The sequence below is a fragment of the Urocitellus parryii genome, chromosome 4 (genome assembly GCF_045843805.1).
Source record: "Urocitellus parryii isolate mUroPar1 chromosome 4, mUroPar1.hap1, whole genome shotgun sequence".
Lineage (NCBI taxonomy): Eukaryota > Metazoa > Chordata > Mammalia > Rodentia > Sciuridae > Urocitellus > Urocitellus parryii.
Window position 1 is genome coordinate 150,097,104 of NC_135534.1, and position 16,779 is coordinate 150,113,882.

At 35.3% G+C, this 16,779-nt stretch overlaps 1 protein-coding gene across 2 annotated transcripts in view; it reads left to right on the top strand.

The window, feature by feature from the left end:
- Positions 1–16,779, top strand: part of Kdm4c (lysine demethylase 4C) — a 399,763-nt gene that overhangs the window by 120,962 nt on the left and 262,022 nt on the right. The window contains exons 8-9 of one of the 2 annotated variants that reach the window (XM_026391492.2): positions 4,248–4,385; positions 6,554–6,818. In XM_026391492.2, coding sequence (XP_026247277.1) covers positions 4,248–4,385; positions 6,554–6,592 — 177 coding nt within the window. In that variant the 3' untranslated portion in view covers positions 6,593–6,818. Of the gene's footprint in view, positions 1–4,247; positions 4,386–6,553; positions 6,819–16,779 lie in introns of those variants that run through there. The other variant, XM_026391491.2, reaches the window with a different exon arrangement.

Here is a 16,779-nt window from a genome sequence, read left to right on the forward strand (position 1 = left end):
CCAGTACGTGGGGCCCTGGGTTTGATCCTCAGCACCACATAAAAATAAATAAATAAATAAATCAAATAGAAGTTAATAAAAACAATGAACTCAATAGAGTTTTTATAAGAATGAAAAGAAATAATATGTATAAAGGACTTTGCATGTATTGCTGTATTATAACACACTCTTTCTTCAACTCTCCCTTTACTGTTAGGTAATGGTTTCTCAGTTGGATTTAATGTTTTCTTTCTTTCAATGTATTTGCATCTCTCTCTCTCTCTCTCTCTCATATATATATATATATATATACACACTCACACACACGTGTGTGTGTGTATGTATATGAAAAAATGTGTGTAACAGGTAATTTCTGCTGTTAGATTATGTGCACTGTCTTCTCCAAATTTTTGTTGTTATGAGGATGTGATGATTGCTCTAGTCTTTATTAAAAAAGGACTTGTTCTATTCTGTCCTGGACTTCCTTATCATTTTATCACCACAGAGACAATAAATTAGCCTTGTATTTTGGCTAACTGGGACTCACCTGTTTATAGAAATGACAGAGTCTTAAAATTTAGAGTCCAATTCAGTGGGAACAGATTTGTCTTTTTAACATGGCAAGAGCAGGATTTTGTCGGTAGATAGAAATTGATGGAGGGTAGGATACATTAGAGCAGTAAAAGGTGTCTTCTTTTTATTTTTTTATTTTTTAATTTATTTTTTAGTTGTAGATAGACACAATATCTTTATTTTATTTTATGTGGTGCTGAGGATCGAACCCGGGGCCTCACACATGCTAGGTGAGAGCTCTACCGCTGAGCCACAACCCCAGCCAAGGTGGCTTCTTTATTCTAGTGGAGTCCTGTCCTTGTCCTGCCTTTCCCTATGCCTTTCCACAGGTAGAAACAGTTGAACAAGGTAAGTTTTATAACATAGACCAATGACAATCAGTGATAACAGGAAAGAAGAGGATTGGGTAACTTCTTATAATGCTCTGAGCTGTGAAATTGGAGCCAGAACCAAGTTGAGCACTGGAAAGCTATCTCTGCCTGCCAGGTGATAGCTAAGCTGCCACTTAATGCAGTACAATACCTTCTGGTGTTTCATTTGGGTGGGGAAGGGTGGGTTACAAGAAAGAATTGAGAATTGTTGGGAAAGAAACTGCTTCCTCATATACCATTTTAGCATCCCTAAAGTGTTAATTGGATTGTAGTGTGTGTACCTTATTTATTCTGTATTCCTCCCATATGTTTCAACACAAATCTGTATCTACATGTTCATTTCTCAACATTTAAGTGCTGAAATGCCATGAGAATCATTTATTCTTTTCAGTACTTTTGAGAAGGTATTATTTGGCTTTACTTTAGATTAGTATTAGGAAAATCTTCTGATATTGAATGAATGAAGGAATCTTCTCTGAGTTTTATTTTTATTTATATTGCAATGAATTATTACTCTATTTTCTCTTGATTCATAAATAAAATTTAGAACAGCTGGTGTCTATTCTAGTTTTGACTCATACATTCTGAATATTATTTATGTTGTTTCTTTGTATTTTTTTCTTGCCCCATTTTGGTATGCAGTGCAATCCCTGCAAATATTTTATATCTATTCTGATGGTGGAAAATTTTAAAAAAGTATTTTTTAGTGGTAGATGAACACAATACTTTTATTTTCTTTTTATGGTGCTGAGGATCGAACCAGGGCCTCCCTCACGCATGCTAGGCGAGCGCTCTATTACTGAGCCACAATCCCAGCCCCTGATGGTGAAGTTTTCAAGTAGTTATTTATGAATACATTCTTAACATAACTTACAACCAGGCCACAAGAATATATGGAGTACCTATGCAGGGAAATTTAAAATAGACTCTTTTATTTCAAGGCAGTTACAATCAGGAAGGAGTGTTGGAGGAGCTAATAGAGAAACAAAGAATATAGATGGTAATAATATATAAAAATTTATATTTCCTCCTGAAGAAACCCATTGTATGGTAGGAGGAGAGATATGTCTGATTTCTGGGTTAGGTGACAGTTCTTGGGGAATGTTTTAATTAATTCTTCAATGTCCAGTGCATTATTAATGTGTTTTTAACTCTTCCTTTCAACATGCCAATTGTGATATCTCTTTTTTTTTTAAATATTTTTTTTAGTTGTAGTTGGACACAATATCTTTGTCTATTTTTATGTGGTGCTGAGGATTGAACCCAGTGCCTCACACATGTGAAGTGGGTGCTCTACCACTGAGCTACAGCCCCAGCCCAATTGTGATATCTCTTATGTATAAATCCAGTGATGCGAGTTGCATTAAAGTATCAAAAATGTGTGTTTGCACACACACCTATATACATATGTTCCTTCTGCAAACTGTACTTGTTACGATTTTAGAGAGATTCCTAATCATCAATCATGTGCCAGAGGTTTATTGGACTCAAGTGCAGTTTTAATTTTGTAAAGCAAGTACGTAGCATCACAGATGTTCATCAATAGGTGATTGGATAGACACATGATATGTTTGTAGGCTGTAACATCACCATTTAGGAATGAGCTAGTTGTTTCCATGTAATGGAATGGTTGTGTCTTGAAAATTCTGGGAGCAAACATACATTGTATGGGGGCTGGGGTTGTGGCTTAGTTGTAGAGTGCTTGCTTAACATGCGTGAGGTACTTCCTCAGCACTATATAAAAATAAAATAAAGATATTGAGTCCACCTAAAACTAAAAAAATACGTATAAAAATACATTGTATGATTTCTTTTGTATGAAGTCCTAGGACAGGTAAAGTTAACTACTGTTGAAAGGGATCAGAACAGTGGTTGTTACTAAGGTAGGATTGTATGTCAGACTGGGGATTGGCTGGGATGAAGTATGAGGGAGCTTCTTTGGTGGTAAACTGATGGGGTTGTGGTGTATGATTGTGTACATTTGTCAAAACAGATCAAACTGCATATTATCTTTAATATTGCACTGTGTGCAAATTACATCTACAATAAAATGTACTTTTGATTTGAGTTGGTAGGATAATTGAAAGTGTGGCATTAATTTTTTCTAACAATTTTGTTATAAGAGCTAATTGAGAATAGAGTTTCTGAATGTGAAAAAAATAACACATTAAATTCTTTAGAAATATTTTTCAAGGAGGAACTTTGCTTCATTTTGTCCAAATCCATCAGTATTGCTTATATTATTTTATACCTGTTTAAAGATTCAGAAGTACAAAGTATCTTTTTGGTGCTAGGATAGAAGAAACATTTTTAAGGTCAGAAAATGGAAAACTAAGATTATAATATTCCATATGAAGGAGTGAGCCATAATTTAATAATTTATTCTCAAAAAGAGGTAACACTAAAGATTTTTGCTTTAACCAATTATGTGTTTGTGTGTGTGTGTGTGTGTGTAATATATATATATAAAATCTTTGATGATTGTATATGAAAAGCAAATGCTTCTAATTAAAATATGGAAGCATAATAAATTTTAGGCTCCTAACATTAATGTAAGTTAATTATAGTTAAAAATGCATTCACACATGCGTACATAGGTTTGAATGAGTCCTTGGATAGAAATTTCACTATTAAAAGGAATACAGTTAATTGAATGTTGTGTAAGTTTAGAAAGAGTAAGTGGGTGCATACTATCAGTTTTGCCAAAAAGAATTCATACTATATTCTGTCCAATATCCAGTGCTTTATTAATGTGTTTTTAACTCTTCATTTCAACATGCCAATTGTGATATCTCTTTTTTTTAAAAAAAATATGTATTTTTTTTAGTTGTAGTTGGACACAATATCTTTGTTTATTTTTATGTGGTGCTGAGGATCGAACCCAGTGCCTCACACGTGTGAAGTGGATGCTCTACCACTGAGCTACAGCCTCAGCCTAATTGTGATATCTCTTATGTATAAATCCAGTGATGCAAGTTGCATTAAAGTATCAAAAATGTATGTGTGTGCACACACACGTACTTACATATGTATAAAGCTAATGTGAATAAATTAGTTTGAATAACTTAAAACACTTTCAAATACATTTTAAATACAGCTTGAATGATTGAAATAATGTATAAGAAATCACACTTTTTAGAAAATTCTCAAAATTTTCGGTAAAAGCACTATTAAAGGATTAAATAAAGAATCTGACTAAACTTCTTTTATGTTATAACTTTGATATGACAATCTTCTCTTTTTATATAGGAAATATATTTTAATTGTATGCACAATTTGTAAAGGCTTATTACTGGAGAATATTGCATATTTTCTACCCTGCAGATCACTCAGGAGGCTGGGGAGTTTATGATCACTTTCCCGTATGGCTACCATGCTGGTTTCAATCATGGTTTCAACTGTGCAGAGTCTACAAATTTTGCTACTGTCAGATGGATTGACTATGGAAAAGTTGCTAAATTGGTGAGTTATTCCTCAAAATAAAGCATAAATTAACTGTGTATTCTTGTTATTGTAGTGAGAAACTTAGGATAGTGCATAGCTTTTATTTCTTTTTCATTATTCACCCTGTGTGGTTCTCCCTGCATTCATTTATTTCAGACTAGATACACTTATTTTACATGGACTGAATTATTACTTGTAGCTGTTTTTCTGCCTTGAGATTAATATGGAGCTATTTACCCTGGCAGGTGATTTTATGCAATGGATGTTTGGTTTCACTTATAAGGCCATTAGCTGGTTTTTTGCAAGATTTTCTAGTGGCTCATGTTAGGTAGACTTGAATCTCTCCTTGCTAGAGCTCACTTCATGGCTTAGAAAACAATGTACAGAAGGAAGTGACTGATAAAGTTGCAATAACAAGAGGCTGAGTGAGGATGGTAAGGAGAAATGAATAAAACTGCCCTGTTGCAGAAATGGATTTGTTGAAAGTAATGATATAGAACATAACTTAAAAAATATATTTTCATGTTATATTTAGGATATAATTTTGTATCTTTTTTCAGCATATTTAATTTAGTTCAGATACTATATATTTTTATTCACAAGTAACAATTTCTATTAAATTTAATTACTACCGCCTGCCCCATTAAATACAGGACATTGTCAAACTGGTAACTGTTACTATTAGGTTTGTATCCTTTCCTGTGGCTTTGAAGGCAGATGTGCAGCTGGTAGAGAGCTGCTTCTAAATGAAACCTTGTTTTACAGTGTATATAAACTTGACACAGATTCAGTGAAAAATAATAAATAAAGCTTATGTGGCCTTATCTTTACTACTATATAATACAGCTGAATATTATTAATTCTACATTGGTAAAATAAGTTCACCATTGGGTGAACTTATTCCCTTATATTCAGGGAAGATAACTGTAGTTTCAATTTATATGTGTATTTAGAAAATGGCATAATATATTAAAATATAAATAAAATTATAGCCCTTTGGCTCCCCAGGAAGCATTTGAATGAATTCTTGGCATAAAAGAAAGCTCCTGTTATTAGTAGACTTTTTTCTCTTCTGAGTAATTTCTATTTATTAGGGATGATTTAGAAAGGAAGAGAATTGAATTACTTCTTCCCATTACACATCCTATGTATTATAATAAGACTAATAATAAGTCTCAGTGTATGTATCTTGGCCAGCTACTGCAGTGATTGTGTAGAAATGTAATTCTTGCATCTGCATTGAAACAATGTCCTAGTCACGAGTTTATAAAAAGATGTTATTTTCTGGTTTTTATCTTTAATCATTGACATAATAAGTAGGCTATTTAGTCACCAGAAAAATTGCTTGGTGGTTGTTTACTACAGATTTCAGACCTTGGTTATTGTGGGCTGGGGATATAGCTCAGTTGGTAAAGTGCTTGCCTTGCACGCACAAGGCCCTTTATTCAATCCTTAGCACCACAAAAAAATATAAAATAGCAACAACAACAAAAGAAATAGGTTGTGGTATTGGCTGAAATAGCATATTACAGCATCAGGGAGAAGCCAGGGGCATTGGGATTGTGTTTCTGTGTGTCGATGTGGAAGGAGAGGCAGAGTGGTGTGCATCTCAGGGGGAGAGGATGAATAGTGGTCCTCTTCGAAAGTCGAAGGACAGAACCTATCACAACTGTGATGTTAAGAAGAGGTACACTGTGGAGGAAGAGGCAGGAATCTCATGCCCAACATCCTACTATGGTTAGCTTTATAACATAAGAGAAGTCACTTATATATTTATTATAAATGTAATAAGTGTACATTTATATATAAAATAAAAGTACCTTTGTACCTTAAAGATTTGGTGTTAGGGGGAAAATCTTGGGAATGTCAGTGTCCACTCAAATTAATGAAGGACTGTTTTTTTTTTTATTTTATTTTCTAGGAATGTAATATTTAAAAGTACAGTGTAGTTTTGGCCAGCTAATTTTAAATGGTTCTAATTGCATGTGTTTGTGATATTTTTTCCTTTGGTGTTGTCTCTACCCCTCCCTTCCTTTTGATGAGATGTTGCTGTTTTGGGAGTATATTACTATTCTGTTGCTGCTGTAGCAATTTACCATTTGTAGTGCATGTTTTCTCTCTTAAGGCCACAGTTAAGTTTAGTAGTTTAAAATAATATCCATTTACCTCATTTTTTTGTTTTGTAGGTTATAAGCCTCACACCAGTCCAAAAGCAAAGTGTTTAGAGGGCTACATTTTTTGCTGGAGATGTTGGGAAGAATCTCTTTGCTTGCTCATTTGGGCTGTTGGCTGAATTCACTTTCTTACAGTTGTAGAAGTAGGGTCCTATCAGCCAAGACTTTGTTCCTGAATGCCTTCCTCAAATTCTTGCATTTTGTCCTGTACATTTCAGGGCAAACAGCTTAGGAAACACCCCGTGGGCCCCCCCCCCCCTTTAAAAAAATTTTAATATATGCAAGGTAACATGTCTACAGATCTCAGGTTTTAGGATGAGGAAGGACATCTTTGGGGAGCTGATCGCCTACCACCTAGAGTACCAATTAATAAATGATATGGGGATATACTAAAAGTCTACTTTGAATAATGTAATCAATGTTAGTTATCTGCATAAAAACAGAAACCTGAACTTGTAACATGTAATTGAGTGTCTCATTAAAATATCCTATGCTCTATTAAATTATACTCTGAATGTGTTATCTTGGTTGTTCTTAGTTAATTTTCTTCCAGATTTTGGTAGTTTTTATTATTCGGCACATTTGACTTCTAAGTCAGAATCTTTAGGTCATCTTATGGAATTTACTGTATTGTGTGACTGTGTAGTTTTTAATCATGGAAAAAATTGTACATTCATCACAAATGTATGTAACCCCCAATTGATTAAATGTGTTAATTCATTATAAGTTATGCTAAACAGATCTTTAATGTGGAGAATGCCCATGTTTGTTAGTTTGTCTTAATTGTTGGCTTTCTACAATTTATTCTATAAAATTTTTTATGAGTACTGGGGATTGAACTCAGGGGTACTCCACCACTGAGCTACACCCCCAGCTCTATTTTGTATTTTATTTAGAGATTGGGTCTCACTTGCTTAGTGCCTTGCTTTTGCTGAGGCTGGCTTTGAACTTTTCCTGCCTTAGCCTCCTGAGTCCTAGGATTACAGGCACTTGACCACTGAGCCACACCCCCAGCCCTATTTTGTATTTTATTTAGAGACTGGGTCTCACTGAGTTGCTTAGTGCCTTGCGTTTGATGAGGTTGGCTTTGCACTTCTTCTGCCTCAGCCACCCTCAGCCACTGGGATTACAGGCATGCTCCACGGGGCCTGGCCCCTCCCCAATTTACTCTAAATGGTAAATATAAAAAGCTTATTATTTGTGATGATGGGTTAAGCTTTTTATGAGTATTGTACAAATATTAGCACTTTTTTATAGTTGAGTTATGGGTCGGGAGAGAATGCCACCTCCTTTACTTGCCACATGGGATTGATTTGTATAAAAGCACGTGATGAAGTGTCCATTTGTGATGTAGTAGTAATTGATTAACGTGCTACATTAATGGGGTCTGTATGCATTATACATGTACTTCATTCATGTATATAATGTGAACTACAATTTTATATATTATAAACTAAAAGTTTAATTTGGTGACTCAGAAAAGATCTATTATAAAAGTCTATTTTTTAAATTTTTATTTTTTATGTGTTCTAATTAGTTATACATGACAGTAGAATACATTTTGACACAGTGTACATAAATGGAGCACAGCTTCTCTTTCCTCTGTTTAAATATGGTGCAGAGTTAAGCTGGTTTTGTAATCATACATGTATATAGGGTAATAATGTCTGGCTCATTCCACTGTTCTTTCCATCCCCACGCCCCCTCTCCTCCCTTCTGCACAATCCAAAGTTCCTGTATTTATAACCCCTCACCCCCGTGCCCCACAGAATAGCGTTTGCTTATCAGAGAAAATATTTGGCCTTTGCTTTTTTTGGGGGGTTGATTTATTTTACTTAGCATGATATTCTTTACCTGTACATGCCATAATTTCATTCTTTAAGGCTAAGTAAAATTTCACTGTTTACATATACCACAATTTCTTTATTCATTAATATGTTGAAGGATACCTAGGTTGATTCCACAGTTTAGCTATTGTGAATCATGCTGCTGTAAACATTGATGTGGCCATGTCACTATAGTATGTTGATTTTAAGTCCTTTGGGTATAGACTGGGGAGTGGGACAGCTGTGTCAAATGATAGTTCCATTCCAAGTTTTCTGAGGAATCTCCGTACTCCTTTCCATAGTGGTTGCATCAATTTGCAGTCCCACCAGCAATGTCTGAGTGTACCTTTCCCCCACATCCTATTTTTTTTTTTTTTTTTTTTGTAGTGCTGGGGATTGAACCCAGGGTCTTATGAATGCTAAGCAAGCACTCTACAAACTGAGCTATATCCCCAGCCTCCCCCACATCCTTGTCAACATTTATTGTTGCTTATATTTTTAATAATTGCTATTCTGTATGGAGTGAGATGAAATCTCAGTGTAGTTTTGATTTGCATTTCTCAAAATGCTAGAGATGTTGAACATTTTTTCTTATATTTGTTGATCAGTTGTATTTCTTCTTCTGTGAAGTGTCTGTTCAGTTCCTTAGCTGATTGCTTCATTTATTTGTTTTTTTTTTTTTTTTTTTTTTTTTAGTTCTTTATATATCCTAGAAATAAATGCTCTGAGGTATGTGTGTTTAGTGAAGATTTTTTTCCCTTTCTGTTGGCCCTCTCTTCCCACTGATTGTTTCCTTTGCTGCGAAGAAGCTTTTTAATTTGAGTCCATCCATTTATTGATATTTGATTTTACTTCTTGGGCTTTAGGATTCTAGTTAAGGAAGTCAGTTCCAAAGATAATATTGTAGAGATATGGTCCTACTTTTTCTTGTATTAGGCACAGGGTCTCTGTTCTACTGCCTAATTTTTTAATATACTTTGAGTTGATTTTTGTGTAGGTGAGAGATAGGGTTTTAATTTCATTTTGTTGTATGTAGACTTCCAATTTTTCCAGCACAGTTTGTTGAATAGACTGTTTTTTCTCCAAAATATGTTCTTGGCACCTTTGTCTAGTATGATCTTACCATGTTTAAGTGAGTTTGTCTCCATGTCTTCTGTTCTGTACCATTGGTCTGCATGTCAGTACCATGCTGTTTTTTTTTTTTTTTTTTTTTTTACTGTTGCTTTGTAGAATAGTTTAAGGTCTGGTATTGTGATGCCTCCTGCTTCACTCTTCTTGCTAAGGATTGCTTTGGCTATTCTGGGTCTCTTATTTTTCCAAATGAATTACATGATTTCTTTTTCTGGTTCTATGAAGAATTTCATTGGGATTTTAATAGGAATTGCATTAAATCTGTAAAACAATTCTGGTAGTATGGCCATTTTGACAATTTTAATTCTGATAAAAGGCTATTTTTAATTAAACATAAAACAGTGTTTGGAAAAGATAGCCTCATTTTCTCTTTCAACATAAACCAACCGGGTTTGGAAGTAGAGAACTAGTCGTACCTTTCCAAGTGGCTAATAGATGGGGACAAAGCTAAGTTTACGGAGATTATCTGTTAAATGTCAGGCACTATATTTGTTTCTGTTAACTTATCACCAGGGGATAACCTGAGTCATGAGAACAGAGGTAAGAGTAGAGTGGTTATTGACAAGGGTTCAAGGACTGATTCCCTTGACCTTGGCTGTTTGACTTTTGGTGGTGGTAGTAGATTATTTTTGATGGCATCTTTGTGGTAGGCCCAGAGAGGGGGCTTCTTTGGGTTTCATTTGATACCTATTTATGTAGTATTTATATAGATACCTCCCCTGCTGTTAAGATCTTGCTGGGATTATCAGAAATCCCATTCTGTTATTGTACCAAGCCCAAATACTACTTCCAAATTTCTGTATCTTATTGGTGGTTTGATATTCTCAATGAAATCATTGTATTTTACGGATATTTAAGTGACTTTATTTTAGTTCTTCTATCCAGATAGTCTTTTTTTCACACTATCCATTCCAACTACCTCATCTTTCACACAGGCTCTGTGTGTATGTGTGTTATGTAGAAGAAACGGGAAAAATTGGCAGAGGGGACATTTGATAGCAACTTAGTTTGACCATCTCTGTTTTTTTTTTTTTTTTTTTTTTTGGTACCAGGGATTCAACTCAGGGGCTCTCGACCACTGAGCCACATTCCCAGCACTGTTTCGCATTTTATTTGACTGGGTCTCATTGAGTTGCTTAGTGGCTTGTCTTTGTTGAGGCTGTCTTTGAACTCATGATTCTCCTGTCTCATCCTCCTGAGCAGCTAGGATTACAGGCATTTGCCAGGGTGCCCCTGCTGACTATGTCTGTTTTAAAAATGTCAACTAATGCCTTAGGCCTTTGCCATTATTCTTTCTTTTCTCCTCACTGATGATGATTCAGCTGTCTTTTGCCTTGACCTGCAAAATATTATAGCTAAATCCACAGCAAGACTTGTATTGCCTACCTAACAAGGCATTTATGTAGTTTTCAGTAATTTACTTATCTGAATAAGATTCTCACTGAAAAATATAGAAAACAATGTTCAAAGAAGCCTCATGCTTCTGCCTACTGATGTAGGCATGGGTAATGTTCAGAGTACCTGCTCTGCAACAGCCACTGTGTTGCATGTTTGTACGGGGGTGGGGTGGGGTTGGTGGCGGTGATATATTTTCTTTCTCTTCAGGGACCCTTCATAAAGGTCGTAAAGTCTTTTGATAGAACACATGCAGAGCTGTAGTAATAGTGGGAAGTACCACCTACTTATTTATTTTAGGAATCTTTACCTCTTTGAACATGAATGTAAAGAGTACAGTGCTTCACCTCAGCCCCAGCACCAATCAAGATTTGAAAATATGTAACAGTTTAGCCAAGTTAGATGTTGTCCTTGCACATTTGAGATGATTGTTTCCCCCTTCTGGAGCATTCTTCCTTCAGTGGGAAATGGGGTCCATGATTACTTCTGTACAGCTGCCGCAGTGGCACTCACAGGTTTGCTTCCTGGCTGGGCTGGATCAAAGAGCTGGCCTGCAGGTTGTATTTCATTTTTCCGTTGGGTGGAATGAAGTGCAGTTGTTTTGATGTTGGGTTTGATGGATTTGTTTGCCACTGCATTCATTAGCTTCACATCAAAAAACTGACAGGCTGTTAAATGAAACTTTGGCTTAGATTTTCAGCTTGACTGTTTGGAGACATTTGTGAAGATATTTTGTTTTTGTGTTGCAGCAGCCTCAAGCACTGTGATTGTCTCGAAGGGAAGAAAAGTTATTTACTGTACTGAATTTTGTTGAGGAAAAAAAATCATTGTCTTGGGGACAGTCATATCTTGCCTACACCATCAGAAGCAGCATATTTATTACAATGTGTAATAAATATGTGTGAGAGACTTAATACAGCAGGTTAAATAATGTGTGTTCTGGTAAAAATGTAATGGTGACACCAAAAATATCTTTTATTTTACATTAATTTTTATCTTAAGTAATTTCAGATTAACATGATGTCAGATAGTTGAAAAAATGGACCACAAAGCTGGGAATGTTCTTATGGATTCCAGGATACCATTTCACTAAATTTAAGGCATTCTAACATTTGAATCCTCAAAAGTTGGGATAGTTTAGAAATGGATGATAGACAAATTTGAAATTGATTTCCGTTTAATCTGAAAGTATTTTCAACTATTAGATTGTCTACCACATAAGTGCTGTGCTATGTATTTTATATTTTAATGTTTTGAAATTAAATTTAATTTTTCCTAAGTCAGGTAAAGTTCTTCCAAAAACAAAATAAATGAAGAAAAAAAATCCCTCAAACATGGGCAATCTTTATTATAGCAAATAGTAACAATTTTTTATAGCAGGTTTCTAGCTTATATTTTAATATGATTTCCAACACAAAGTACTAGTATAGGCATGTTTTTCTATTATAGATACTTTATATTTTGTGGTTTTTCTTTTTACCTTCACTTTCTGCCATGTTTCTAATTGCTAGATTCAGATGGGATAGCATAATTGTTGATAAGGGGCTTTGCTGTGGTGTTTTTTTTTTTTTTTTGGTACCAGGGACTGAACCAAGGAGCACTTAGCCTGTGAGCCACATCCTCAGCCCTCTTTATTTTTTATTTTGAGACAGGGTCTCTCTAGGTTGGTTACAGATTCACTAAATTGCTGAGGCTGGTTTTGAGCCTGCTATCCCCTGAGCCTGCAGTCCCCTGAGATCTTGAGCCACTTACAGACATGCGTCACCATGCTGGGCTTAAACTTTACTCCTTAAAGGAGTTTTAGGTTTCTAGTAAAACTGTACAGATATTTGAATTGTGTCTCTTGTTCCCTTAGATGCTTAACCTACTGCATTATCAACATTCGTACAATAGCGAAATATATTTGCTGTAACCAATGAACCTACATTTACATATCACTATGAAAATTCATAGTATACACTAGGGCTCACTCTTGTATTAGTGCATATTTATTATACAGATATGCTTGGGTCATATCCACCCTGCTATTACTTTCTCTCCCCTAATCTCCTTCCTCTTCTGTAAATAGGTCTTACTCTTATAGTTGTGCATTCTATGGGTTTAAACAAATGCGTAATGACCAACCATCATTGTAGTAATACACATAGTAGTTTCACTACCCTAAATATCCTCCGTGATTTTTTCATAGAGATTAAAAGGAACATCATGCTAGGAACCAAACCTTGTGGAGAAAAAAGTGTATAAAGACCTGCCAATAAGGAGCTTGCATTCTGACTTGGGAATTAGTATTTATTTATCAGGTACAAGTATTTAGAGTTTTATAGGTCATATTCATATTATGTCCCCGTTTTATTTATACTGATAGGTATTGAGCTATGGTGTTTGGGAAATTTGAGAGACTTTTAGTGTAGTGTACAGCCAGTTGTACATACTGTCTGTAGGCGTGAGATCTGGAGCTCACCTGAGGAGGGTGGGTAGGTCCCTACCACAAGCCACATTAATTGTAGTGGACAACATGGGTATGGGGTCAAGTGGGCCTGGGCCTGGATATGGTGAGGTTTTTTGCATTTTATCAGGGATAGTCATAGTACACATCTCCTTGAACTGTCTAGGTATTGATCAGGCCCCAGTTGGAGGAGGCAGGAAAAGACTGCACTAAATGTGCTGCACCTGCTATGAACCACTACTGTGTTATTGAGTGAATATTTCACAAACTTCTCTAAATCTTCTTTTTTTTCCGTTTGTAAAATGAACATTGTCACTTCTTTGTAGTTGTTATGAAAATATAAATGAAACTAAATATAAGAGAAGCATAATAATCATTAACAGCTTGCATCTTTGTGTTGTAGACTTGCTAGGTATATGGCAGTTTTCAACTGTGGTTCCATTTTGTCTTCCAGAATTTTAGTTTGGGAATTGACCTTGTCTCAGAAGTGGGCCTAACCAGCATAGGGAAAAGGAAATCCTATTAATAATAATTATGGGCCAGCTTATGAGTCAGTCTTGGCCCATTGGAAAGGAGGAAGAGGTAGTGGGGACAGAGACGAATATCATATTGCTCTAAAAGATCACGGAAGCTTGTCTTTCTTTCTTGATAAGGAAAGGGAAGCACTGAGGTTGGCAATCTACAGTTCAATGGGAACACCTAGTTAGAGATCATTCTTTGGACACCAGAGATGAAAGATGAAAAGGTTCTTTTAAAAATCAAAGCCAGGAGGAAGACAACCAGTATTTTATTTTTCATAACATTGTCAAATATACAGATGTTCTTTGTTGCATTACCACAATACTTCCTTCCATAATGAGTCTTGATGTTTGTTTTATGAGAGTTAACAACCCTCTTCCCCTTCTGCCACACAGACCTGTTTTGGAACTCTGGATCTGTGTGGAACAGTTGTGTGTCTTGGACAAATGTCCTTTGTCTGTAGCCTCAGTTTTCCTACTTTTAACACCTGCTTTACAAGGCTGTGGTGAGGACTAGTGGGATAAGATGTCTCACTGAGTCCCACACCTTTCTCACTGATCCCATTTTAAGAAGTGGTTCATCCTGGGACATTTCTAAGGCCAGCAACTCCCTTACCTGAATTTGGGAAGACTGTTTGTGTTTAGTCTGTGGTAGAGAAGTGGTAACTGTGGGGGTAGTTGGTGCAGGACAAGTGCCAGTAGTAGGTGGGTAGGTGGATTGCTTTATACATTAGTGCTGATTTTACACAACTTTTGGTTTTATTCTCCACAAAAATGAGGGCAATATGAAAAGAAGTGGCAATAAATAATAGCATTTGGGGTTCTGTGGGCCAGAGAATGGGGAGAAGGAGCATGAAAGAGTTGTTGCTCATATCTTGAAAAACACATTATATTTCTCATGCTTTGTGTTGAATTTGAAAGGCTGTGTTTTGTAAACCATTGTAGAAAACCCATCAAGGACATTAAAGAGTATTGCTAAGCTTTGATTATAGGTCACACATGAATTTCACATATTCTAGATTTTTTTAAAAATTGTTTTTATTAATTTATATGTGGTGCTGAGAATAGAACCCAGTTCCTCACACATGCTAGGCAAGTGCTCTACCACTGAGCCACAATCTCAACCCTCTAGATTTTTAAAAAATTGATTTAATACAAAAAACAAAACAGTAGATACCTTTCTAAATTTTTATACTTTTATAAGGTCTGGTGATAATTTTCAGTCATTCTTGGCAGAATATCTCTAGTTCTCAGAAATGTATTTTTCAGAGTTGTCCTTTAATTGTGTTAATTTAAAAAAAAACTTTGAATCTTTCTGATGATTATTGAAATAGCATAAAACCCTGTTTTTGGTAGGTAAATAAAATTGAAAAAAAATTTGAACTTATGTAATACTCCACATTACAAAGAAGGGTTTCTTTTTCATATCATTATTAGTGATATGATAGAAGTAAAATTCTCATTGTTCAAGACAATGTAGGTGGTAGAGTGAGAGCACTCTCCTTTTCTGTTCACAAGAATGTGATTGGTGTGAACTTTCTGAAAAGTAGGAAGCCTGTGTGCATTCATTCTGCAGTCCTCTCCCTGCTCCTTCACCCACTTCTTATACTCCTAGGAAGCAATCAGTAGTACAGACAGAAGAAGTTTGTTTTAGTGCTAAGCTTATCAGCAAAAATAAAATTGTAACTAAAATTTCAAGTAGTATGGGAATCATGCCTAAACTGTGGGGTACCCATAATACTACAGCCCTTTACATTTTACAGAAAGGTAATCATGGTGGCTCTTAATATTACCTCCCAAGTATCCATTGTAAAGATAAAGAGATTTAATGACACCCTTTATGCCATTAAAGGTACAAAATTCTTAGCAGTTCTTTTTATATCCCTTCAAAGTATCAGCATATATCTGTATCTTTTAAAAAATCTATATAAAATAGCACATGTTATTTTATAATCTTTCCTTTTAATATTATCTTTTTGCTTAATTCTATCCTTTATTTATGGCAACTAAAACATTTTTAGTGTATAGATAATTATTAAAAATCTTGTGCTGACAGGGTGAGGCATGCCTGTAATCCCAGTTTTTTGAGAGGCTGAGGCAGGACCACTTAGTGAAAAAAGATTGGGGATGTAGCTCAGTGGTTGAGTGCTCCTGGATTCACTTCCTAGTACCAAAAAGCAAACAAACACTCCTTTCCACAAAACTTCTAACTTATCTCAATGGAGTATGACAGGTGGTTTGCACTAAATTTTTTTCTCAGGGACATCACAGAACTACAATAGTGCTTTAGAGTTCATTGCACAGATCTTGTTAACAAATTGGAACTTTGAAAATGAATGTCTTAGTTCATGGCTGTGTTTGCATTCCCTCTGTGTGGAGCAGATGGTAGGTGAACCTGGTGCTCACACTTGTCCAGCCCTGTGTGTGTTGATGGGCTCTTCTCCCACTGCCCTCTTAGTTATTCTACCACAGTGAATACTAGAAGAGAATTATAATGCCCTTGTGGGTTTTGTTTTACTGAGTGACTATTTGTAACTGTGTCTGCATATTTGAAGGTTTGTGTTGTACAAATAAATTTTAATAAGTTATTTTAGAAAAACATTTTTCTGGTAACTTAAAAGAATATTCCAGTAAACTCGGGAGACATGTCAGGAAAAAGTAACTAATGACTGTAGCTAATAGTTTTATGATAATGTGGAATTCAAATAGGAATGATAAAAGGAAAGAAAAAAAATAACAACCCAGTCTGGTTTCTAAGTATATAGATAAAGAAAGGCAAGGAGAGCTACATTAAAATAAAATACCAATCCAACAAAGTAGCAATATAGATTTAAAATATCTACAATCAGGGTATTATTGCCCATTGTTGTGAAAGAGCATATGGTGCTTAAAATATCCTTTAATTTGGTATCATTCTTAAAA